The sequence below is a fragment of the Struthio camelus genome, chromosome 3 (assembly GCF_040807025.1).
Source record: "Struthio camelus isolate bStrCam1 chromosome 3, bStrCam1.hap1, whole genome shotgun sequence".
Taxonomy (NCBI): Eukaryota; Metazoa; Chordata; class Aves; order Struthioniformes; family Struthionidae; genus Struthio; species Struthio camelus.
In genome coordinates this window covers 14,038,724-14,063,384 of record NC_090944.1, presented here as the reverse complement: position 1 = coordinate 14,063,384, position 24,661 = coordinate 14,038,724, and the positions used below count along the sequence as shown (strand labels likewise).

The window sequence follows — 24,661 nt, the reverse complement described above, 5'->3', positions numbered from 1 at the left end:
GCGGTGCGGCTCGCCGCCGGGGGCGGGGCGCCGCGGGAGGGCGGGCTTGGCGGCGGTGCCGCCGCAGCCCCGGGTCGCGGTCGGGGCGGTGACGCCGTCGTTGTCGCTCTTCCCTCACCGTCCCGGAGACGCTGACAGGTAACGGCCGGCGCTGGCTCCTCGCCCGCTCCCGGAGGGGTCTGGCAGGGTCCCCCCCGGCTCCTGGCGCTCCGTGGGGCTGAGGGTGCGAGGGCGCTGTGCGGCCTTGCTCCGTCTCCCTCCCCCTCTCCCGTGACCAACGGCCGCCCCCCGCGGTACCGGGCCGGGCCGGGGCTGGGCCCGCGGGGCGGGCTGACGGCGGGGGGAGGGCCGAGGGCCACGGTGAGGGCCCCGGCGGTGGGGAGCAGCTCTCGTCTCACTAATTAGGTCTAAACGGGCCTCGGTGGCTGACTGCCTTCACGTTGAGGTGGTCTCTGGTGAACGGACGTGGTTTCTTGAGCCCGGGTTTGACACTGCCTAGTTGTACCGCCAGAGCGAGGTGAAGTTTTTATAAGGGTGTCCAGTCTTGGTTTGAAAGCTGTTGGGTGTGAGGAGTGCCGGCTCCTCCTTGTGATGCCGCCGTGCACTTGGCTGGTCTGGCTGTGGATTACTGAACAGATCACAGGGCGAGTCCTTATCTGTCCCAAGTATCCCTAAGTGCCTGTAGTTCTGCGTGGTGTTTCCCTGCCTGTGCAGTTAAGGCCTCTGTCTTGCCTGTAAGTTTCCCATGAAAAACCCCAGGACCCCAGAGCTGTGCGCTGTGGGGCTTAGGTCTCTGGAAAGACACAGTTCAGTAGGTGGGCTCGGGGTGTGTTCAGGGCAGAGCAGGATTGCAAGACCTTAAAAATACATAACTTTACCCATTAAAAATACACGGTTGAAAGATTAGATGGTGTTGACATCTTTAGCTATGTAAAATTCAGAAGTAAGGACCTGATTTCACTTGAGAAGACTTAAATTCATACCTGTCACTCCCCAGAATGGAGAATTATGACTCAGCCTCTGACTAAGGTAAATTGGGGTGGGAGGAGAGACACAGCACATTCTCACTGTCTTCTTCGAGGTTCACTGAAGGATGGGGTGAAACTAGGAGAACAGAATGATGTAGCCTTGGGTCTGTGGTGTGTGTTGAAAAGGGAAATATGCATCTGAAGTGTCATTTAACTCTGCGGTAAGACTCTAGGCCTGGATTTTACTTTTGGAAGGTGTTACACATAAGCATAACATCTGGCTGCCTGCAAGTTAGGTTATTTGGTGTAAGTATATGTGTGAGAGATTTAGTTGGGAAATTGGAGTAGGAAAACTTCCCACGGAAAATACTTTGTGCACTACCAAAATGGCAGCTACATCACTGCAGTGGTATTCAGATACTTGTAGCAGTGTAACTTTTCATATTAACTGGGTTGTGTATGTAGCCAGGGTATTAACATAGATTTCTGGTAATACACTCACTGTTTTCCAGCTGAATTTCAGTAGTTTTTGGTTCCAGAGGATTACTGAAAAATGGGCACATCAAATGATCTGTTTATAAGTACTATCCACCTGCAGGAGTGGTTTTAACATTACCTGATCTTGTGGCTAAATGATGCCTTTAACCAAAAAATGGGCAATATTAACATGAATTTTATATCAGTAACAAAGAGGGAGGTTCTGCTGGGAAAGGGCTTTTATGTAACGCTGTGTCTGAAATGCAGAGCTTATTTGATAACTTCTCCATTACAGGTTGTCTTCAGCATGTTAATAATCCCATACAGAGTGCTGGGAGTGAGAAACTGTAACAGATTTTAGCTGATAGCCTCTCACTGGTGGGTACTGTGCAGGCGCAGAGCACTCCAGTCCCAGTGTGTGCTTCCTCTTCCCATGTGCTGGGTTACCAAGCTTGGTGCTAGTGCGTCCGCTGGTGCGGAAGGGAAGCAATGCTCCAAAGACTTTACTGAGGACTTGAAAATTCTGGTGGAAATAGACTTTGTTGCTCTCAAGGTGAGAACTGTCCCTTGTCTTAAGTCTCATCAACCAGAAGCTTTCTCTTAGGACAGTTTCTTACAACTTTGAACACAGAAAATACTTAAAAACTTCTCAAATTATGAGAGGAAAAGTTGGAGCGGGAGGGGAAAAAGTAAGCAGATGGACAGTGGTGGTGGTTAAAGCAGTGGCTGTGAACTGTGTTGCTGAACAAGCTGTTTCTTTCAATAAATAGCAGTGTCTCGGTTCCCCATCTGTTTGGAGTACTCTGTGGCAGTAAAGCAAGCTGTATAAGTATCCAAGGGATATTTTAGTTACTCAATTCTTAAACTAAGTTATCATTTTGACCGCCAGGTTAATACAAACAAATCTTATGTCTCTACCCCACAGATACCATGTTGCCTCAGAAGAGGGGAAGAATACCTTCCAGAATAGCTGTGAACTGTTACTGGGCAGTCTTAGCAGTTTGCTTACTGTTTCTTCAAAGTGCATTCCCTCTCCAGCAAGACCAACCCAGAGTGTTGTTAGTATCTTTTGACGGATTTCGATGGGATTACATCTATAGAGTGTCAACTCCCAATTTTCATTATGCCATGAAGAATGGTGTTCATGTCAAACAGGTCACTAATGTGTTTATAACTGAAACGTATCCTAATCATTATACAATGGTGACAGGTCTGTATGCAGAAAGCCACGGTATAGTTGCTAATGAGATGTATGATCCTATTCTGAATGAAACTTTCTCTATGAATAAAATGGAGATCTATAACTCAAAGTTCTGGGAAGAGGCCAGTCCAATATGGGTAACGAACCAGATGGAAGGACATAAAAGCGGAGCTGCTATGTGGCCTGGAACAGATGTGAAAATACATGGAGTCCTTCCTACGAATTATATGCCCTACAATGAATCTGTTTCGTTTGAAGATAGAGTTGCTAGGCTTATTGACTGGTTTACATCAGAAGAACCCATAAACTTTGGTCTCCTATACTGGGAACAGCCTGATGAGATGGGCCATATTCTGGGCCCAGAAAACCCGCTTATGGGACTGATAATTAGTGATATTGACAAGAAGCTGGGATATCTTATATCTGAACTGAAGAAAGCGAAGCTGTGGGATGTGATAAATGTCATAGTCACAAGTGATCATGGAATGTCACAGTCATCCTCCGAAAGGCTCATTGAGCTTGATCAGTATGTGGATAGAGAGCTTTATAAAGTGATTGACCATTCTCCTGCAGTAGCTATTTTGCCAAAAGAAGGTAGGAGCTATAGCACTGAAACTCTGAAGAAAATCAGTACTGAAGTATCAGATCATCTACAGACTTCATTCCATAACTGGTGTTGGATGCATTGTAGCTGCACTGATGCCAATAGAACATCAGCCTTGAACAAGGAGTTTTTGCAGGATTACTTCCTTGTTCTTTTTGCTAGCTCTTTCTAAAGCCTGAATTAACATTCAGGAATGCAAAGTGAGCAAATCTATGTATGGTTGGCTGCTGTTTCAAATATCCTTTAGTCTTTATGAGAAATAAGATCATCTAACAGTATTATCTAGGATGAATGGCATTCTACGTAGATATACAAGATCGAATTGGCTATCTTATCTTTCAACAAGATGCTAAAGCCTTAGCTGAAGAATTAGATTTCAAACTCAAACTGTAAGCTGGAATCGGATGGGGACTTTCAAAATAAGAAAGCCTGCACTGGTCATTCTATTATATAGTTCTCTTAAGTTTATTTCCCCCCTCTTCATGTCAAACAGAACGAATTGTGTTCATACTGTTTTTTCTTTTCTTTTCTTTTCTTTTCTTTTTAAATTGTGGGTCAGATCATGAGTAAGAATACTGTTGAAATCAAAATGAGAAGTCTACAGTCATTGAAGGATAGCTCAGGTTTCAGCTTTCTGTTTAATGTCACTGATTGTAGAACTGCTGCTTTTTACTGATGATCGAATGCTACAAATATTTGGTGGCAATGCAGTAACCTTAAAAATAGTGCTTTTTTTGTGGGTGGGAGTGCTAATTTTGAAGTTGAGTCTTAAAATGGCCTTCTGAGAAGGTGTTTTTGACAGGTTTCTAACATTATTTGGACCACTAATATATAGCACTCTATTTTATTCCCCAGGAGGTATTTTGCAGACCTAAGTGGCCTTTAAATGTGTAAACAAATACCTCTTGTCATATTTAATTTCCAGACTTTAGTGCAGGAAATATTAGTGCAGGAATATCCAACCAGATTCATTTGCTGCTTGAGCACACTCAGGTGCACATAGCTGAACGTTGTTCCTGTCAATGATGCTGTGAGAATTGAGTTTGGGAGTGCCGTCCTAATGAATACAAACGTGGTAGTGCCGATTAGAATGTTCTCATTACCAAATAAAGGAATTTTAAAAGTTAACTTAACACTGAAGCATCTCCAATGCATTAAATACTCTTCAGGCTATGTAATCTGTTTCTCCCCTCTGGGGAAATACCAGAAAGAAATAGCCTCTCTGCAGCAATTAGATGACTGAATAGAAAAAGGCTGAAAAGAATAGAAAAGAATATTTGACTTAAGAGAGCATCTGTCATGCAAGGAGAGCCTGAGTGAGCTGAGACTGCTTAGCCTGAAGAAGAGGAGGCTCAGGGGGATTTTATCAATGTTTGTAAATATGTGGTGGGAGAATACAGAGCAAGACTCATCTCAGTGGTGCTCAGTGACAGGACAAGAGGTAATGGGCACAAACTGAAACACAGGAAATTCTGTTTGAACGTAAGAAAGCTGTGTTTTTACTGTGAGGTTGCCCAGAATGGGTTGCCCGAGAGTTTTGGAGCCTCCATCATCAGAGATACTCAAAACTACAGCTCTGAGCAACCTGCCCTAGTTGACTGTGCTCTGGGCAGGAGGGTTGAACGGGATGATCTCCAGAAGTCCCTTCCAACTTCAACTACTCTGATTTTCTAATGGACTACAGAAATAGCTTGAATCTATTTTTTCCAGAAGTTCTAGTGTTTATTATATGTTACTAGTAAACTAGAATGAGTTTTAAGCACAGCTAAAATTACTCCCTTCCTCTTTACCAAACAACAATAATTTTATTAAAAAGCAATGAACTTTTCTCAATTTAGGTATGAAGTAGCATTAATTTAAATACATAATGCTAGTTCTTCAGCAGGGTTATTCCATTTGTCTTGCTTTAACCAGAGGATTGGTAAAACTTCTTAAGACATTCAGAAAAGTTTTGAATGCTTAAGAAACAGATTTCTGCTACTCTAGCTGTATATTTCTTATGCAGGAGATGGATTAGAGCAGCCGAGTGGAATACTTGGCATGTTGCCAGCTACATATAAAACATTGCTAGGAACCATTATGAAATACTAACAAAAATACTGTTGATCCTTCTAGCAGATAGACAGTGATTACAATGAAGTTTATAATATTTGTCATGTAAGAGTCAAATTGTATACAAAACTAACTATCCTAGTCAGTTTTCAGTTAAATACTTGTGTACAAAAAGCCACAAGCTGGATCCTCGCAAAATAGCTGAAGTAAAAAAAAAAAAAAAAAAAAAAAGCTTAAACATTTTAGTGTATTATTCTGTATAGAATTAATGACTTGAATGTTCATGAAAGTGATACCTGTGGCACAGCTGGTGATATTGGCCTTTTTCTTACACTTAATATAACTATATTATCGTAATTAAATTAGTGTAATAACTTAATTTGAGCCTTTAGAGTTTTTCCTCCCTATTATCCCAAATAGAAAACTGGCACGGGCAAATTAATATTGTTAAGTTAGTCTTAGAAATACTAGATTAGAATCTCTTTCCTTGTTACTGTAGCTGGAGTCTCTATCGTATCTGGACTTCTGCTCTCCCACTCTATCTTCCATTTTGTTTCTTAAGTTTAGTGATTTGAGAGGAGCTTCTCTCTTTATGTCAGTTTGAGAGGAGAAACATTATACATTAAACTATTTTAAGCTTCCTCCAGCATTTTTATACTCAGCCCTGGAAGCTGAGAGAGAAAATGAAGACTATTTAAAGACATTAGAGTTAATAAAAAAAAAAAAAAAAATCCTGAGAGATGTTCAAAACCACAGGTATACTGTAAATGGTAGACCAGATTTTATCCTTAGTTTCCTTCAACATATATCTAAAGTCAGACTAGGGACTTGTTCTAGTACTTGAAGGCAACCATTTTCTGGGACATAGAGTTGCAGAAGTACTAACTCACGGGAGCACCCGCAGCAGGATGTACAGCTGTGTGTGAAGGCAAAACTTGCTTGAAGCGACAGGGCAAAATGACAGGATGTGCCTAAATCTCGCTCATCGGCTAAAAATATCAGTATCAGCCACAAAGAAAATTTAGACTTCTTACAGCCATGCTTCAGACCTTGTAGTGCTGAAACTGGTCTGCACAGACGAGCTGTAAACTTAGCTCTCTGTCTTAACTGTGCGTGTGTGTAGCACAATGTATTTAAATAACTCATGCAGCAGAGGTTTCCTATTTGGTTGCAGAAAGAAATGTCACGTGCACTGAACAGTCCTCAGTAGGAATCTGTGCTTAAAGGCTGCAGGAAAAATTGCAGAAACCTGCTCAAAATGTACAGATTCCTAAACTTCCTTTTTTTGGTCCTCGCTGGGTGTCCTTGATCCTCCTTTCCCTATGTTGGCACTCCAGCTTGTCCAGTTGCATTCTGGGTGTTCAGTGACTTTTACTGGAATACAGAGCTCAATAACTGGAAATAAGCAAGTAAAGAATTGGGAGTGAAAATGCATATTTATTTTGTAGTCTTAGTACAATGCTTAGTACAGCTCTTGAGGTTTTACATTCACTGTATACTAGATAACAAGGGGAGAAAAAGGAGTGGGCATCAAGAATATAAAGGTGCTATTAGCCATGGCTGAATATGCAGAGCTGCTAACGGTTCTGGATCAAAAATCTTCCAGTGCACCCTGTCTCTTGTGGTGTTTGTCCTGTGCTTCCTTCTTAAGCTCTTGCAATCTTCATACAGTTTTTAGTGTGGTAGTGAAATCTAGATTGTGACCTGAAGGCTTCTGTTGAAACGTTAATATGAGCTATTTGTGCCTATCCCTAGGTAATGTAAAACAAACAACTACCTATAACATGTTGTTACATGATGTGTAGCAGATGTGTCCTTCTAAATTGGCTAATTTTTGATGGTCAACGTTGTAAAACAGGATCAAAACTGGAAATCAAATGAGGCTAAATATGTGGCAGTTTATTGAAGCACCTTGTAGCAGGAGAAATAAATAGTTGGCTTCATACAGAAAACAAGCTTTCAGAGATGCCAGGAAACAACATGGCTGCTATGTTTGGCTTTTTAAAGGAAAGCAGCTAACAAACTATTTCAAAATTAAAAAGTGCCACTGTTCATCATAGCTAACGGAGGGGAAGTCGCAGAATGGCCTTAGTGCATAAATAACCTCATAAAGTGTTTAGGAGCCATCTTCATGTTTTCAAGCTTTACATGCAACTAGGAGGAACCATTTTCTTTTGCATGAGACTAGATGCCTTCTAACTGTAATTCTTGTGAAAAGATTATATTCTGACAACTGTGAAATAAGAGATTTGTCTAAAATTAGGAAGAAAGTTACTACTTAGAAATAGCCTGTTAAGTCTGATCCTGAGTGAATATTGTGAATGTCATTCTAGATTTCTCTCAGTAGCTTTTGTACACGTTGTGTCTTACAGCTACATTTAGTCTTTGGAGAAGTATATTTTATCCTCTTCTTTCTCCTGGAAATTGTATTTCAATTACTGATTAGTTTAAATGCTATTATTGTAAAATGTTATTATGTTTTAAGTTTTTTTTTTTTTTTTTTTTTGGAAGGTAAACTGGATGAAGTATATGAAGCTCTGGCCAATGCTCACCCCAATATGACTGTTTATAAGAAGGAGCAGATTCCAGATAGATTACATTACAAACACAACAGTAAAATTCAGCCAATCTTAGCATTGGCTGATAAAGGATGGGTAATTGTACACAACAAGTCTGACCATTTTCTGTGTAAGTATTCTGTATCTAGAATCTTTTTCTGTATCTTCCTAGTCAGGGACCTTGGGTGGTATTTTCTCTCCCAACCTCAAACAATGTTAAATTCTTTAAGGCTAGGAGAAAAAATTGTGATGCTAAGTATGTAGAGCTTGCTTTTTTTGTTTCCTTATGATACCGGAAGCACCCTGCTATGGGGGGAAGGGGAAATGGACTTTGTTTCCAAAATTTAAATTTACTGATATCATTCACGTGTTTTGGTGATCACATACTTTTTGAAAGATCTAGCAAAATGATGAGCACTTCCTAAGAGATAAGAAATCTTGTAACTAAACTTGCTGAGTAGAGGGTGAGAAGCATTTTTTTGTGATGTACTCCTTCCTTGGAAGGACTGAGTTACTGGAGGAACGTTGGGTTGCAGCATGAAGTTTGCCCTGTAAGATGAGATTTCCTCATCATTCTAGATGATAGGAAAAAATCTCTTCTGGGTTCCTGACGTGGGGTTTTGACCTTTTTCAGCTTTCCTCTGTTATGCATCCTTTCCTCAGATATTGCTTGTAGGTGGAATAGAGATAGTAAATTGTACCTTTTGGCTAGCTGGGAGGAACGACGTAGGTGTTGTATGAAGGATGTGTTACAAGGTATGCCTGCCATTTTTATTGAAAAACTGAAAACATCCTGTCTCTAAATGTGCACAAAATGCTGAGGATGTGCAGTGATATTCCAAATGCAATCTTTCATATGTGATTTCACTAAAACCTCAAATCTAAGAGGATGCTTCTAGTAGGGTTGTCCATAGTTTTATAAGTTCTTAAGATTCTTAATCAAAATTATTTTAAAATTTGGTGACTATTTTAAAATATTTAAAAAATTTGCTGAATACGGAGCTGAAGAGTGTTACCTGCAAGACAGCCCACTTTTACAGCCATTGATACTTGACAGGAGCAGTTATTCTTGTCTGTGTGTTCATATACTTGTTCAGAGTTTTTAGTGCGCGTAAGGAGGGGGCATTGGACACCTAGTAATGAGATCTGTAAGCTTTCTTCTTGCTGTTGGGCACATATTGCACAAAATCAGACAGGGTAGCAAGACAGTCAGAACTTAAGGTTTATCTGCCACTAAGAGTCAAACAGACTTGCTTGGACTTTTTTTCTAACAAAGTTGGTCCAGTTGCAGAGTGAGTATCTTTCCTTGAGCAAATTCAAGGAAACCTGGAGGTAGGATGCCCTTGACAATGCAACTAGTGCCATGTGAACTTAGCTTTTTCTAGAGCTCTCCATTCTCTTTAAAGCATTTTCTCTTCATGTTTCTGTGACTAGGTATTTGCTAGGAGACACTTGCAACATTGATCGAAATGATTCTGCTAAACCTCTGTTACAGTGCACTAGTATGGCTGTTCCTTTTCTGCAGAATGCTAATTCTGAGAAAAGGTTCAATGCTTGTTTTGCAACTTCAGAATATTGACTTTTGTCTGTCTTTTCTTTCTAGTGGGTAATCATGGATATGACAACATCTTGCCAGAAATGCATCCAATCTTTTTGGCGTTTGGGCCTGCTTTCAGAAAGAACGCCACGAAAGAAGTCATGAACGCTACAGACTTGTACCCCTTATTGTGCCACCTACTTGGCGTTAACCCACTGCCGAACAATGGTTCGTTCAATGATGTGAAAGATATTCTTGCTGAGGTGGTTCCAAGACAGCCTTATCCTGAAGCCCGTGAAACAGAGTCCTATGCTTACTTCATAGGAGTCTCTCTTGGCAGCATTCTTGTTTTGTTTTTTCTTTTTGTTTTTGTTAAGCATTTAACCCGCAACCAGATAAATACCATGCAAGTGCAACATACTGAAATTGCCCAGCCACTATTGCAAGACTAACTGTGCTTGACAGTGGAGGCACCATAACGTTTTAGAATAACATTTGGTGCTTTTTCCTGTTTGGCACTTCAAAGAAGCTTCTAGAAGCTTCTGCAAAAGTTAAGAAGTGGATCAGCAGAAATACGTGAACTAAAACAAAATGGGTACTGATCCGTTGGTACACTGGAGTACATAAATAACAGGTACATACAGAAAGAGCATGTTTCTGTTTCACCCTACAACCACTTAATCTTTCAGAGGTTGAGAATATTCTAGGTAAACCTGGAAAGCTATATATGTATCTACATATATATATATATATATATATATATATATATATATATATATATATATATATATATATATATAAATATATATATATATAGAATGCATGTAGTAACAATAGACCTTGAATACCTCATCCTAAACTGCTGATAGGGAAGTAACATCAACTGAGGTGCACTGCACAGAATATTACATGGTGTTTTAATTTCTTTCTTTCAGCGAGCTCTTAAGTCTCTTAGATTCTAACAAGTCACTGAATGGGACTAGACTGTGCTTTTGGGGTTTCTCTTCCTTACCAAAAGAAGTTCTATCCTAGATCACCATTAGAGATAGCTTGGTGGATTAAATCCTACCGAATACAATATTAAGCTAGGTCGCTTAGCGCTACGTGTCTAAATTTAGAGCTAGGTATGTTTCTTCTAAGTCCTGTGTAAGTTGTCGCACCCAAAATATTAGTGTAGGTGGTACTGTCTTTAGTAATCAGCATTAAAGTACTTGATTAATTTATTTTTAAGTAAATGTAGGTCTTCACTTTTTCTATTGCTTCCTCTACACGGGACTAAATTTTCTTGGAGTTCCCCGTGGTTGGCTGTTTAAAGACACATACAAGCACAACAGTTGCATATCCAAATGGATTCTGTTATACTTCTGTGATAAGAGGGTTCTTTCTGAGCAAGGCTAATGGATCCATTAAGGAACGTGCCTGTACAAGCATTTCTCAGAGGGCTGTGAGGCTCACCACTGGATTTCAAGTCAGATTCATCATTGAAGACAGTTTTGTTAGGGTGAGCTTGCCTGCTGTCTTGTGTTTTATCTGATATTTCCGGGTGCGCCCTTAACACTTGATGATTAGCACCTCTAAGGACTAGACACGCAATTTAATAAAATTGTGTACTCTTAAATCTGAGGGGAAAAAAAAAAAGAAATTTAATGTATAAGATTAAATTGAATTGAGTAAGATTGAAGTTTGTTCTTCCAGGGGAAAGTCTGTATTAGAAAAAAATGTTAATTCAGAGTCAGACAAACCTATGAATTACTCTGACTCTTTTGGGGGGGTTGTTAAAATCTTCCCTTTATTGCCGCCTTTTTTCAGTGAGCTCACTTAAATGATAGGTGAGAAGCTGCTGACTAAGTTTTGTATGAAAGACGTGCTGAGTGAGAAAAGTTGTTTAGTTGTCAGACTTCTTCAAAAGCTGGATTTCTTTTCTCCCTGGTGTGTTTTGTTTCTGAATGCAATACATGAAGGAGAAAACAATTCTTTCCAAATTGATTTAAATATTCAGTCTGGTATTCCCATAAGTGCAATTTATTGATGCATGCAAATGCATTAGTGCTGACACTTTATTTGCAAACTGGATTATACTTTCCTCGAAACAGTGGAAACAGCTTTATCCACAGCCCTCATTAATTAAAGGGCAGAGATGAGAACATCTTGGCCTTGGATAGTCTCTATGTCTAAAGAAACTAATGATATGACTTATTTAAAAAAAAAAAAAAAAGGTGACTAACTGAAATCCAAAACTCATTCTGCTAAACTTAATTCTAGGCTTAAAGGATGACATCAAAGTGGATTAAGACAGGAATTTTCACTTTTTGCTGCCTCAGTGATGATTTTACTGTGCCAGGTTAGTTCTGACAAAGTGAGCACTGGACAGCTGGTAATCTGTTGACTTCCTCAGTGGTTGCAGAGACATGTGGATAGCATTAAGCTCTGATGTGTAAAGTTTCCAGAGACCACAGCTAAATGCAGCGGAGGCTTCAGAGGGAAGGCGATGAAATGCACCAAGGTATATGCTGAAATCGTAACTCTAACCATACCTTTAAGAAGGCAGGGAACTAGCAAATCTGTTGGAGGGCAGCACCTTAACTTGGGGACATGCAGTACTGTGTAACGTAATCCGACTCATCTCTGCAGTTCTGCTGCTACTGTTCTGGGTACTATTTGGTATTCCTATGTGCCCATTCTCTTAAGAAAACACTGAAGGAAAGCCTCCAAGATAGCTGTGCCTGACACTGTAAAGCTCATTCTTAATAGAGCAGACCATTAGGTATGCCTTAAGTCTAATTTGCAGACACCAACTAAAACTGAATGCTGCAGGGGTCAGTTAGTTAGAGGATTATCAAGTTGAAAGATGCATTCAGAAATTACATTCACAGCAGTTTCTAGAGAGATTTGGGAAGTCTGAGTAGCAAGTCTAGTCTTCTAAATCCTTACTAATCTTCCCTAGCTACCTTCCAAGAAATGGATAGCAGATAGCAATTTGATGTATTGATTCCATGTTTTCTTTCTTATTTCCATCTTAAAAACTTAACTGTAGCACAGACTTTGTGCATTGCAGTTTAAAGAAAGATTACAGTTTGGGTTAAGGGGAAAAACAATAAATGTCTGAGATGGGCAGAGAGATGCCAGAATCCCTACCTGCCTTCAGTAGCTACTTCAGTTCCTCGCTTTGGAACATGCTGCTTTAATAGAAATATCATAGTGATAGTTAATTTAGCATCTACCATAACTGGATTACATCCTCAGAGCTGTGCATTAGACTCCCTCTTTTTTATTGTGACAGGTGTGGTTCTATGATCAGCCAAGGTGACCCCTGAATTTAAGGGGCAAAGTTAGTCGGCGTTATTCAGTCAGGCTAGCATTTACGTCCTACATACCCAAACATGTGACAAGGGAAGAGCAGTTAAGTTTCCACTCTCAATGCATTTGGGAACATAATATCCAAAATAGGTCGGGGGTGCAAGCATGAGAATTCCCTTCAGTTTCATTGTTCTGTATTGCACTGTAAGGCCCTTTTTGAAGAGGGTAAAATGACACTTTGTAGAAAATTGAGCTGAATCTTTCAGCATTCAGGTATTTCAGTTTAGGTTGAAACACGTTTCCTGATTGTTTTGGTATATTTGTAAACAACCTCTTAGGTAGTTACCTTGTTAGGATATTTGCCTAGTATTAAACACTGCTTTAAGTTAGTATGTGTGTGGACTTAATGTACATGAAAGCACATATAATACCACTGGGGAAGAAGACCAACTTTTCAGACTTGTGATGGGATATTCTTCAGACTTTACCCTACCCTTCCTGTGAGGGAGGACACAGGGTTTGGGGGTTTTTTGGTCTATGTAGTACCTTTTATGGTTTATGAACAAATTTGTCAGAAAGTGGGTTTGAATACATGGTATACTGACTTGTAGCTAAAGCTTGGGAGCTAAAAAGCTTGCATGATTCTGTACTTCTTTACTGACCTGTGGAACGTACTCTGAGATGTCTAACATTTTCTTTTCTTCCTGCTTGGAAATGTCAAAGTTGTTGAAATATATATTTGCTATGTGCTATCAAACATTGTGTGATTGGTTCATTTAAAATAATTGTGGAAAAAGCTTTTTAATTTTGGGAGGAGGGCTGGTGGAGAAATGGCCTTAAGACACATGCACCCCAAATATTTCTAATCATCTGCATCATGTGTAACTTTATCCAAGATCACTGGAAGTGTGATTGATAGAGCTTAAGAATTTTAGGTGAAAGTTTTTATAGGAAAGACCTTTTACAGAAATCACAGATATCTGTTACCAACAATCTTAATGTAGTTTCTTTACCAAAAACGCTGCCAAACTTACTTAACAAAGAGCTATCATAAATGCAGTCTCATCAAAAAATAAAATTTTAAAAAAAAGCCAAAGAAGGTGGCTATTAGAAAACAAAGGAAGGACTGTACACAGTGGCACTACTTAGAAGTATGAAACAATATAGGATCTTGAGCTGTGTGTGGGAAGAATGTGACAAATAGGCAGTTCAGTCTTTTCATACAATTCAAAAATAGTAGGCTTATTTCTAAATTTTTCTTACTTACATAACTTGGCCATGGATACTGTCTGTATCATACCTGAGCTGCTGTACAGACCTTTCAAGAAGCGATAATGTGCTTGTACTACAGCAAGGTTAATGTGAGCATTTATTAGATGGCAGACTAGTAGAATTCTTGCAAGCATATAAAAATGGTAAGCTCAGTAGTAGTATCTACAGCACTGCAACTGGAAGGCCTTTCCCTAATGAAATCCTAATCTGAATTACATTCAGTTAACAAGATCTCTACTGCTTATTTTTGCACTAAGAGTGGTAACATATATATGTAATGTTGCTGGTTTATTTTCATAAGCAGTGCATTCTTTTCAGCTGGAAACCTAATCTATGGTTAGTTGAGGTCAGCTCAATTCTGGAGCTTTCCCTGGTGCTAACGGCCAAAAAAAAAAAACACCCTCTAAGTCTACGGTGTTGGGCTTTTTAAGACCTCTATACACAGTGCTGGCACTTCCTTTTTGGAGGAGGTCAAAGGAGGTAATGAAATGTCAAGCATCATAAAGCACAGCAGTACCAGCAGTAAACAAGTATGTGGGAAAGGAGGACAAAACTCTACCATTGCTCCCGACTTCACCAATGGTACATACTAAACAGATGCTGATAATCTGAAGTGTCCTGTGGCTTTGAGCGTTCATCCTCTTTCCTATGGACTTTGCAGACTTCCCTGCTGTAGCTTAGGCTGTCATATGCCTCTTGCGCTGTGGTTTAGCCAGGTGACAGATTAGTATTCTTGAGTATTAATTCAATTCTTAAACTTCAAAGCTTTCCCCACCTCCCATAAGAACACTGTTTGGTTTCAGTGTATGCAGCATCAGCAAAATTTGAAGTATGTTAATCATGTAGTGCAAGACCGAACTGCTCAAGGGAAGGGGGAGGAAAGAAAGAACAGAGTGGAGTCAGTTCTACTGACTTTTTCAAGGGAAAACCTCAGCTTTAATCAGAGCACAGCTGGGTCTCATCAACCCTGCCAAAAAGATAAAGCTATACTTCTATTCAGTATATAGAAGATGCAAAGCATCTCCCAGGAAGCCTGCTACCCGCGGAGAATGGCAGCTTTTATTCAGCAAAGTCATAAGAAACCAGCAAGTCTCTCCCACTATAGGAGGATCTGAAGCATCCTCCCGTTTCACAACATTTCTGAGTTCTGCCCTGCAAAACAATACTACTTCCTTGTTAGACTCATTAACCTGTTACTGTAGGTAATTAGTTATTTCAAATCTTCCAACAGAAGAAGAAAAAGAACAGAAGTGAGTCCTGTGTTCAGTCCAGTCACTATATTATAGTGACAGTCAAAAATCCAATATACTGATAGCAACGGAACAGATTTTTCAAGCGGCCTAAGCATCTTCCAGTTCAGAGTAAAGTATTATTCAGGAAGTAAAAGTCAAAAAAAAAAGCACCATAGTTTGTTTGTTTGTTTGTTTGTTTAAATATTTGGTCTTCTTTCATTACAACAGAAGTCTCAAACAGGAAGATATAACTTAGTAAAATCAATTGCAGTACATGATTTTTTAAAACATTCAAAAAAATTTTTTTAAATGGGCACTTAAAATTAATCCTCCTCTCCAATGCCCATACTTCCTCTCAGCTGAACCACTACAAGCTAGGCTGTGGCTAATACCAAATTTCACTGAATTTAAGTTTGTGAGTAGGAAACTGCATTGCATGCTACCAGATAGCTCACTTCTTTTAGAATCATCAGTTCTTAAAACTGCCAAACTTGTAGAATAAGGACCTACTAGCTGTAGTTCTCTTTTTGGGTTAGCGTTAATGTTTTAACCTCACATTCCTGCCTTGCCGAAAGATGAGGCACCACTAAGGCTTTCTAGATCAAATTAATTTTCTGTACAGCAAGTTACTAGCCAATTAAGAGAACCATTAGCATTAGTCTTGGACAGAACTTTGAACCTATACAAGTCAGACCCCACCAGACAAAAGATCACCTTTTCTCAAAAGCCAAGTTAGCCCTTAAAAGCTGAGCATTTAAAACAAAAAAGTTAGGACTCCTTGCATGATGATTTTTTGTTAAATTCTCAGCTTGTTCCTTTTTCACACATGACAGCCTTCAGAAGATAATTATCAGCTGGTACAAAGAGCAGTGCCCATCCTTATTACATAAAAGCATCCAGCAGAGTCTACATCTGAAAAACTTCACAGGGTATATAACAGCAGTAGTTTCATTACTATAGCCCATCAGTCTGAGTAATCCAGAAAATAATAGATTAAATCAACATCCCTGAGGTAGGCGAGTAGTACTGTCCCAACTCTTCAAGTGCAGAAACTGTGAAACAAAAGTCAAGAGACTCATCAAGAATACACAGAAAATCATCAGACCTGTGGCTAGAAACTTCAGCTCCAGCTAGCCAGCGTTACAACTGCTGACCTGTATGCTCCCTTGCTCTGATGGAGGCAGCCAGCAAATGATCCTCCCTGCACTGATTCCTTCCTCACTGGTTTCCTTCCCCATCAGTTTCTTCTTATAGTGATACTTCCTGTTTCTACCCTAAGCTATCACCTCTCTACCTTCCATCCCTTCCCCCGCAATTCTTAAGAACAAATCAAGATACACTGTCCAAATAGAAATTTTTCTAACTTCCAGAAAAAAAGATCATCTTCCTTCTGATACATGTACAAGAACACTAAACTTAAGTTAATGATGACTTCTTTTAATACAAAAACAGTAATTTTCATTTCATTTACAGATGTCAAAATTCACTTAAGTCTATATCCTTCCTAGTTCATAGTCTGGAATTTCATTTTAAAAGCGTTCAAAGGCTTGAATGAAAAACTAAACATATTTTGCTAAATATCAGTTCCAACAGAAAGCGATCTGTTCAGTATTTCTTTCTTAAAATATTTTTTACAAGACTGCTAGTCAAGTAACACACAAAAACAAGTTAGCAGGTTCTGGCTGTACAGTATTTTATACAGAAACCATTAAAGTGCATCAAAGAATGCTGTCCAGTGCAAGTTCAAATTCATCCCCAGAAATCACTGTTTAGCAAGTGAGGCTGAGCTCCGTACACGCTATCCGATTAAAGGATCGTCGTCATCATCTTGTAACTGCAGTCGAGAGAATGGGTGTGGAGAAGGTATTCTATTTTTCGAGATTATAATAATGCAGGTGAAAGTAGTCAACACTATAAGGGCCCCAATAACTATCCCAATCGCCTCCGGGAGATTTATGCACCACTGGTCAACCAGCAAGCACTTGGCATTACGGAAAGTTCCGTTGTGGGGCTGAGGCGTCAGTCCCAGGATGTGGCACATCATCGGGTAAATATCAACGTTGTTCATCCTGCTCTGCTTATAACCTCGATGGAAAGCAGGCCCGTGAGCAGCCAGGAACGGATGCATGCTTGGGAGAGCGTTGTCATAGCCATGGTCACCTACTGGAGAAACGCGGAGTTAGCATCACAGTTTCTGTTTGTGTATCTGTCATGCTCCTCCCCATTTCTTCCCTGCCCACAAAAGGCATATGTTTTAACCAAGGACTAATGCAGAAAATGCAAGCAATTCTTTGATCAAAAACGGGAACTCAGAGTTCCTTCCCTCCTTCCCGCTCCCCAGCGGTCTTTTCCCTCGCTGGCCTTAAGCTACGTTTTTTTTCCTCCCTAACTATTTATTTTCCTTTTGGTCATCAACTCTTGCAGTTTTCTCCCTCCTGTTCCTTAGGTCAAAGCTGAAATGGCTGTTCTCACTCCACCAGAAGTCAGTGGCTGGAATGAAAGTTTCCATTTCTGAGATTTTGGAATTTGCAAGGCAGATACTTTAACTGTTTTCAAAAAGCCAAGCACTTTCCCCTTGATAGTGTTCAGTTTAAGCATATTAAAGTACTATCAGATCATGTTTATTATGTTAGGTGTTTCAGGTGAAGGGATACTGAAATAAATCCCTACATGGTCAAAAGCAAAAAAAACAGCCAGAAGATCATGATGCCTGTGACAAGCATTTAACAAAACTGGCTATGAGGCTGCCTCTGCTTGAACGTTTGGTAGGTTTTTAAGAAATACTCACCCAGAATTTTGGTGGAATATAAACACCTGAAGAACAGCCAGAAGTCCAGTATCTTAATATAACATGCCTGAAAAGTATGCCTTCAAAGCCTTTTCTAGATGTCAAAAAAACTTGTTGTACCAGTCAGCACAGAGTTTTAGTGACCATATTTAGGCTTAGATTTCATTTCTTAAAATGAGTTTAACCAATCTGCCTCCAGAACTGACTTCTTGACTACTTTGTTAAAGTTTCTGATTTTAAATTTTACGATTCCTGTTGCTTTGGGTGAAATCACACTCACCAGTTTGTTATACTCAAAATATTCCTTTTTAACATTTTCCACCATAATTTTAAAATAAAGATACTACTTGTACCACTTCTTGCTTGTTTGTTTTAATGCAGTCTTATATTTCTTGATTAGTTTTTTCTTCTTTCTACCCACAAACTTATTTTGAGTGGAGCTGTTCCAAGTTCCCTCTCCTATGAAGTTTCCTATCTTGGAACTTTTAAGTAGGAGGCCTGGTGCATGCCAGAATTGCTAGGAATAGCATTGGTATATATGCAGATATTATGCTACCATTGTCCATGAAGGCATATACAATACGCATTTAAAGAGCCATTTATGTAGCCTTCTAGAGTTTGATGCGCCAAACCCTCCTCCACTTGCCTTCGGGAAGCTTTGGCAAGCCAAATTCTTTTGAAGAGTGATTCACTTCAACTCATATGATGCTGTTACTTCTAAATATAGACTTATTAACTATTTTTAGGTAGATGAAGTCAATAACATTTAACATACATGAAATTATTCTCTACAGGGTTGTCATTTTCTATGGTGAGATTCAATTTGAAGATGACTGTGGCAAATTTGAGGGAAATTCAGTACAACCATATCTTACATCATAAGCAGTACTTTTGTGCAAATAATGAGAAAATCCAAACTTCCATGTGCAAAGGGCAGACAATAAGAACAGCCAACATAGGTGAAACCAGTTCACACTTCCTAGCATCCTGTCTTTGACAGTAGTCATAACAAACAGTATGGGAAGCATCCAGCAGCATGAGCCCAGTGATTAATTCCCTGACATGCCATCTAGCCTCTAGCTGATAGCTCCTCAGGAATATCCCAGAAGTAGATATCTTCGTATTTAAGATCCATTAACAGAATTTTTTTCCCCCCTCAGGAATTTGTCCAATTGCTTTCTGAAACCATATATATTTTTTGTTATGCGTGGCATCGAGCAGCAAAAAAAAACACATGGCATGGCAATGCACTGTGTGATGTAACATCTGGATTTTGGGGTCAGTGAGAACTCTGGCTTCTTTGACCGTTATTATTGTGTTCCTACCAGCTTAAATATTTCCTTCCACTTACTTGGTTTCCCAGTATGCATTTACCGCATTATGTGTTGCGATCTTCAATTTACACTCCCCTATATGTATTTTATATTCAAAAAAGTTTAAGCCATACACCAGTGGAAGCTCGAGACACGGAGGCTACATAACTTGCCTAACATCACTCAAAGTACACCTCAGGCTATTAAGTTGATACAGTTAAGTGGAATATTTCTCAAGCCAATGGAATATCCCCCATCTCTTCCCCATCTGTTCAAACACCGGGCTTGAGAACACTTTTGGAAATTGCTGCCTTTGAGATGTTCCCAAAGATGCACAGTACAAGGACACTAATCACTAAGCTAGGACCATCCTAGAGACTGCTGGAATAGAAAAAACTGCTTACTAATGCAAGCCAAGAGTGCAAGTGAGGATGACACACTTACATTTTGAAAGTGACTCATTTTGTACAATTGTCCAGCCTTCATCTGCAACCAAAATTATGGGTTGAATTCTCTTATTATGACGATAATGAAATCTCTCAGGGATTTCTTCTTTGAGATACACTTTCATGTGATCATTGCAGTTTTTCAGTAAGTTATATACGTACGTTTTGTCTGTCAAGAAAAAGATTGCATGTGAAATAGCTGGGAATTATGTCCTGTTTACTGCAATTATCTTAAACTTAAATTATATTAAACTTTAAATTCAGTCTTTTCAGAACAATGATTTTTCTGAAAGCTGTGTAGAAAATGATTTTTTCTATCTCCCTGATTAAATGCTATACATATCAAAGGAGATTTCACAATACGTTCCCCTTTTAAACAGCAGATGCAGGGCTGTGGTCTAGGTCCTGCAATTCAGGTCACTCCTTGGACGTTGGGCGGGTGGAGAGGGACCAAAATTCAAGCAAAGAAATCAAGAGAAAGTAATCATACACAGAATTAGTCAAAATTTTGTCCAAAGCAGTGAACATTATTTTAATTTCTGTTTTCTATAGATCGTTTTGTTCACTATAGTCACTTCAGTCTGGTTGTCTTTGGAGAAACTCTGAGAAGACCAACAGTGTCATATTTAAGACATACCTGAGAGTACCTACCCTGATATATGAAAAATGAAGTTTCACTCACAGAAGCAAAAGCGGTAAGGCAATCAAAGTTGGTTTTAGATTTTTTTTACTTGGAAGTTTAGACAATGACATTTTTAATTCTGAGTAAACCCAAGTGTTTATTTCATGGTCATTATGAATTGCAGCTGAATGAGTGAACAACAAAAGAGCATACATATGATAGGCCTATCTGATTTGTCAGGAAGCTATACCAGGACCATCTTTAGCACCTATAGCAATTTGACAGGAAACGCACCTATTACCAAAATAAAGAAACTTCTAAATAAAGAGATATTCTTTCTTTAGCTTATTCATTACATCAAAGTTGTGCAATATGAACTACACTGATTTTGCAAAAGATATGAACAAACTACTACACTGTGTACTTTTCAGCAATAAGATAGACAAGATTAATTCTCAATGTATGACTTAAAATAAAAAATACATACTTTGTCTTGGCAGCACTGCAGCAACTGGACTCTTGTCTATGAGAGTATAGTTATTGCGACCAATACAGCCATCCAGTATAATCAGCTTCTTTGCAGAACATGGGGCCATTCCATGATCACTTGTTATTATGACGTTAATAGTGTCCCACAAACCTAATGCCTTCAATTTACTAGTAAGGAAACCTATATGATTATCCACTTGTTCTAATACTTTGCGCATGTTCTTAGTATTATCTGGTCCATATTTATGCCCACTTGCATCTGGTTCTTCCCAGTATAATGTAGCAAAACTGACTGGTGGGTTAGAGCTGTTCAACCACGTAACAATTTTCTCCACTCTCTCCTCAAATGTTACTGAGAAATTATACTTCATAAAGAATTGAGGGGTTGTATTGTGAATTTTCACATCAGTACCAGGCCACATTGCGGCAGCACTTGCTCTGTTTCCCTGCTGATTTGTTACCCAAATTGGGACTGCCTCGTTCCACCAGAAGGGATCTGAATCATTAAACTGTGAGAATGTTTTCTGGGCATCTGCGTCGTACATGTCATTAGCCACCATGCCATGGCTTTCTTCATACAAGCCTGTCACTATGCTATAATGGTTTGGGAAAGTCTTTGTGATAAAAGTATTTGTAACCTGTCTGACAAGCACACCATCCTCAATGAACTCCTGGAGATGAGGAAGTTCATATGTTTTCAAATAATCAGCCCTGAAGCCATCAAAGGACACTAGGAGTAACCTGGATAGTGGATTGCCAGTAGAGTTACCACAACAGGCAACTATTCCAGAGAAAAACAACATTAACATCAAATTCATTGTCGATACTTTGAAGTATTCCCAGCAGCTAATCTGATGCACCTGAAAAATTTAAAAACATAGTACATGTAATACAAAGTACTTGTACCGGAACCTGTATACTAGTCATACATTACACATAACTTCCCAGGACAGGTACCAAAAAATAGCTAGCCCAAGCAACAACTAGAGGCAATAACAAATAAACAAAGGCAATGAGATTGTTTTTTCATTTAAAACTCTAAATGAAAGATTTTTTTTTCTTTTTTGAAGCAATTATTTCATGGTTTCATCTCTTTTATTACAATTCTACAGTTCAAAAGAGTGAGCAGTATTTGTCCCATGTTCAAACATAGGTACCTAAACAACTCTGGGTCCGTGTTCAAGAGTCCTGTGCACCTCAGAATGCCATCAGAGTTTAGAGCAGAAAGCTGTCTGCTGCCGTAACTCATTTTCCTTTCTCAGCCTACCTTTTCTTTTACAGTTTCCATCATCTTAAGCTGCTAAAAGATTTTTCAGCCTTTCAACATTCCTATTTATTCACTGCTGGCAACTCCGCATATAGAGCGAGGAGTAATTTGTGCAACAGTTCAGAAGGAAATAGAAGTATATTGCGGTAACGGTATTAAAACTGTTCTTTACACATCATTTTTCAGAAAAGAAATTAGTAACCTCTGTTATTAATGTTTTGAGGCAAGCTTTTTTTTTTTTTTTTTTTAACTCAAGGAACTCATGAGTATTACAAACACAAGCTATGATTTATAAAGTTATCTTTTCTTCATTGTAAGCTAACCTACAAGAGTAAGCGTGTCCTTTCCATGTGTGACAAGACCACTCTGCTCAGGATGATCTAGAATTACTCTACAAGCCTTTAAGAAAGGGGAATTGAAGCTTTAGGTTTCACAAACACTTTTGCAATATTGTTAGAGAGCATATTTACTTCTGAGGAAGAGTTCTGTTCCAGAAAATTTCTTCCACTTCTCATTGGCACAAACTAGGTTGATTTTATGAGGAAATGCAAATACCTTTCTAACTAACTTCCTATTACCTTCTGGCCTACGTCAAGGCTGTCCCCCAAATCACCGAATTTTTGAAATTGAGAGTCATAGCACTTTATTGTGTCAAAAGTGTAAACAGCTTCAGTGTTAGCTAAAGCTTTAGCAGCGAGAGGAATTCCAAGCATGGGAAATCATTGCCCTGTCCTCCCCCAACAGTTAAAAGTTCCTTAAAAGATGGGAACGTTAGAAGAAGAGATCCTCCAAAATAGCACTAGGATATTGCTTAATACAGAGCACTTGGAACACAGCCTCTCAAAAAAACAAAGATGAGCAATACAGTAGAGAATCACCAGTTTTAAGTTGTTAAGGTGATTAAAAAACACTGTTCTTTTCTGCCTTGCTAGCACAAGCTTTCAGCCAACTATAGCGAATCTGATACGCTCCACCTATATTCAAGGGTTTTTCTACTGCAGTAGCTTTATGGGGGCAAAATCCACGCTGCAGATAAGGCATAAAACCAAAGTAGCAGCCTGGAAATACCCCCAAAGACATTAAGCACTCGATTCGTGTTTTTACTAGCATACAGTGGTTCGTGACTAACCACAGAAAGCTTTCAGCACCACAGCTATAAGCTCTCGAACGCCTCCACCGCCTAGCCAGGTCCTCAAACGGCACCGAGCTACCTCAGGAGGAAACGGGTTATCCTGTCCTTCGACGTTCACCCTGAGATACTGCAACGTCCTTCAGAGCTTTTATCACGACTTGAGGAGCGGCTCCCACAGCGCGACAGCGTTCAAAGCGAGAACACCTGCGACTCGAAACGCAGCAGGAAGGAAACCGCCGAGAGCTCTCCGCGGCTCCTCGGCCTCCTTATTCTCGCTGCGTGTCATGTTCAGGAAACGACTCGCAGGAGCCGAATTCACGGCGGCGGCGGCGGCCCCCGGTTCACGGCGGGCTGCGAGGGCAGAGCCGCCCTCACGCTGCGGCCGAGCCCCTAACCCAGCTCCTAACCGCCCGGCCCCGGCTCCCCCCCGCGACGCGGCCGGGCCGCCCACGACCCCCGACCCCGACCCCCACCCCCCGGCCACGGCCACGGCCACGGCCTGGCCGGCCGGCTCGACTCACCCCGTCCCGGGGAAGGCAGGCGGCGGCGGCGCGGCTCCTCCGCGCGGCAGGACAACGGCGCCCGCTCGGCCCCAACTGCCATTAACGGCCGCGACGCAACCGCAACGCCGCGGGTCGGGGGGAGGAAGGAGGCTCGTCAGCGGGCCCGGCCGCCGGGCGGGCTGTGATTGGTCGGAGCGCCTGCAGGCGGCGGCTGTGATTGGCTCTAAGCGGGAGGGAGGGTGTGGCGTCGTGAGTGATGGGGGAGGGCAGTTGTGGGGAGCTGGACTGTGGCGCGGGGGGTGAGGGAGGTTGTAGGGGGCGAAGTGGAAAAGGGCTGGAGGAGGGCCGGGGGGGCTGAGGGGAGCTTGGAGCGGGGGGGATCGGGGCTGCGAGGATCAGGGCTGCGGGGACCTAGAGGGGCTGTGGGGAGCGGGGCTGTGGGGCTGCAGGGAGCTGTGGGGGGCTGTGAGGAATGAGGCTGAGGGGAGCTGCGGGAAGTGGGGCTATGGGGGGCTGTGAGGAGCAGGGTTGAGGGGAAGTATGGGGGGAGTGGGGTTGAGGGGAGCTGTGAGGGGCTGCCGGGAGTGGGTCTGTGGGGTGTGGGGCTGGGGGAAGCTGTGAGGAGTGGGTGTGAGGGGAGGTGTGGGGTGAGGGGAGCTGTGAGGAGTGGGTCTGAGGGGAGCTGTGGGTCTGAGGGGAGCTGTGACTGGGTCTGAGGGGAGCTGTGGGGTGTGGGGTGAGGGGAGCTGTGGGGTGTGGGTCTGAGGGGAGCTGTTGGTCTGAGGGGAGCTGTGGGATGTGGGTCCGGGGGGAAGCTGTGGGGTGTGGGTCTGAGGGGAGCTGTTGGTCTGAGGGGAGCTGTTGGTCTGAGGGGAGCTGTGGGATGTGGGTCCGGGGGGAAGC

The 24,661-nt window shown here is 40.9% G+C and overlaps 2 protein-coding genes across 4 annotated transcripts; one reads left to right on the top strand and one right to left on the bottom strand.

Annotated features, from left to right (window-relative positions):
- Positions 1 to 23: 23 nt before the first annotated feature.
- On the top strand, positions 24 to 13,451 carry ENPP5 (ectonucleotide pyrophosphatase/phosphodiesterase family member 5). Of its 2 annotated transcripts, XM_068936990.1 has the most exons (5): positions 35 to 138; positions 1,741 to 1,998; positions 2,371 to 3,240; positions 7,814 to 7,990; positions 9,464 to 13,451. In XM_068936990.1, exons 3-5 carry the CDS (start codon positions 2,376 to 2,378, stop codon positions 9,847 to 9,849), a joined length of 1,428 nt encoding a protein of 475 aa, XP_068793091.1. In that variant the 5' UTR covers positions 35 to 138; positions 1,741 to 1,998; positions 2,371 to 2,375; the 3' UTR covers positions 9,850 to 13,451. The 2 variants fall into 2 exon arrangements, with proteins under 2 accessions (XP_068793090.1, XP_068793091.1); XM_068936989.1 differs by lacking the exon at positions 1,741 to 1,998 and having other exon boundaries at positions 24 to 138.
- Positions 13,452 to 14,591: 1,140 nt separating this feature from the next.
- ENPP4 (ectonucleotide pyrophosphatase/phosphodiesterase 4) lies at positions 14,592 to 23,925 on the bottom strand. Of its 2 annotated transcripts, none has more exons than XM_068936992.1 (4): positions 23,777 to 23,925; positions 20,855 to 21,716; positions 19,744 to 19,914; positions 14,592 to 17,361 (listed from the first exon to the last, which is right to left on the bottom strand). In XM_068936992.1, exons 2-4 carry the CDS (start codon positions 21,672 to 21,674, stop codon positions 16,997 to 16,999), a joined length of 1,356 nt encoding a protein of 451 aa, XP_068793093.1. In that variant the 5' UTR covers positions 21,675 to 21,716; positions 23,777 to 23,925; the 3' UTR covers positions 14,592 to 16,996. The 2 variants fall into 2 exon arrangements, with proteins under 2 accessions (XP_068793093.1, XP_068793094.1); XM_068936993.1 differs by having other exon boundaries at positions 14,592 to 17,358.
- Positions 23,926 to 24,661: the final 736 nt, after the last annotated feature.